This window comes from Teleopsis dalmanni, chromosome 2 (assembly GCF_002237135.1).
Source record: "Teleopsis dalmanni isolate 2A chromosome 2, ASM223713v2, whole genome shotgun sequence".
Classification (NCBI taxonomy): Eukaryota; Metazoa; Arthropoda; class Insecta; order Diptera; family Diopsidae; genus Teleopsis; species Teleopsis dalmanni.
In genome coordinates this window covers 24850611-24852403 of record NC_051847.1, presented here as the reverse complement: position 1 = coordinate 24852403, position 1793 = coordinate 24850611, and the positions used below count along the sequence as shown (strand labels likewise).

At 30.9% G+C, this 1793-nt stretch overlaps 1 protein-coding gene across 1 annotated transcript; it reads left to right on the top strand.

Annotated features, from left to right (window-relative positions):
• Positions 1 to 10: 10 nt before the first annotated feature.
• On the top strand, positions 11 to 1287 carry LOC119681797 (cilia- and flagella-associated protein 161-like; the record flags this gene model as incomplete). The annotated part of the gene is given in 4 exon segments (XM_038095085.1): positions 11 to 520; positions 606 to 707; positions 768 to 854; positions 976 to 1287. Coding segments are annotated over 4 exon segments (804 nt in total), but the record flags the coding sequence as incomplete, so codon positions are not given.
• Positions 1288 to 1793: the final 506 nt, after the last annotated feature.

Sequence of the window (1793 nt, the reverse complement as noted above, 5' to 3'; positions counted from 1 at the left end):
TAAAATATAGGAGAAATATCAAAATTTCAAAAGTGCTCGTGACACTGGTCAGCTTATGGTTGAAAAAACTCGTCAGCTTTTTGACAATTTTCTGGGACATGTTGAATTAGAAGCACCAAAGGACACAATAAGTTATGGAGCAACTATACAATTACAACCTTACTATATACCTGGTTTCAATGATAAAAATGCAGTACCACCGGCGCTTTCTATTATTATAAACGAACGTGTGGTACGTTCTAGTCCAACAATAAACGAATTCTGTGAAGTAACAATAGCACCGTCCCCTAAGCCATATGTGCGTAACTCATTTCGTATTGTTCCAGCTGACAATTTCACTACCAATAGTGATCTTTTGCATTACGGTCAGAAGTTTCGATTAGAATGTATTGGTAGCCAAGAGAAATTATACCTATATGCGACCCCAAAAGCTCAGGATCTATCGTTACAAGTGCAAACTAATTACAAATCTTACAAAAGGGGTGAACTTAATATGCCAATTGGAATAGGGCGAGCAAGGGTATGTAAAATAGAACAAAGTTGATATAAATAAAATAATTATATTTTTAAATATTTATATAATATAAATAAAAATACATTTGAAGGATTTTGGTGTAGGTAAGCTAATACCTACTGTTTTCGCCGATTGGCATTGTCGTCATATTATACCTATAGAGAGATTTGAAACAGACGGATTGCCTATTCCAGTAAGTTGAATCATATATCAGTGGGTGTATTATATTCCTATAAGCAATATTGTTTTGCAGAGTAATAGTCCTTTGGTAATCACTCATACAACCACAAATAAAAACTTGGCTGTAGAAAATTGTGTTGTACAAACATTATTTGGACCAGTAAGTAAAAATTATTTAAACAATTTATATAATTTATAATAATGACTAGGTATTTTCTTCTAATATATATTAAATGTTACTAACTTATAAAATTAAATAAGCTAATATATGTATTTTTTAGGAATATCTTGTCTCAGTACAAAACTACGCTGATAATTACAAACGTGAAAAATGGCAAAATGCGTGGATGATAACTAATGGTTATCGCTTTAGAGCAAAACAATAATCAATGTTATATTAATTATTATATCATTTAGCTTAGTATAAATTTATTGTATTAATTATAAATTAATTATATATGCAGCAAAATTAATATTTTTAATTTGTGGAAATATTTTAATTTGTGGAACGTATGAGAATAAAATAAATAGTATATAATAAAGTAAACTATAATACATTTTTCCAATAATACTTTTTAAATAATTTAAAAAAATATAATATATAATTACTAACGTAATGCAGATATTAAGACTAGTCCAAACTATACAAATATTCACATAATCCGTTATGAATCATATTGTTTATTGTTGTAAGAACCCGAATAGCTTGAAGCATTCAGATACTTGAAATTCTGTGTTTGTGGTTTTTTCGAATTATCTGTATGAATACTACTACTGCTGTCCTTTTATTCTAGTAGAGCATAGGGTCTCAACAATTCTTCTAAATCTTATTTTGTTGCCTGCTTCTCTCGTTATTTGATCCCAGGAGTGCTGTGTGTCTTTAAGCTCCTGGTCCACTGTTCTTCGTCATGTCTAAGCCGAGGCTCCAGGGCGCGACTATCTTATAGGTTCGAACGTAGATCTTGTTTTATTATACAGAATGCTGCTTTTCTAAGCAAGTGGCGAAATCACTTCTATTTTCTTCTTTTGATATCATTGGCAGCTTATATTTGTTTCATGCGTTCCTACAGATCGCTATTGGATATGCTCTCCGTCCACG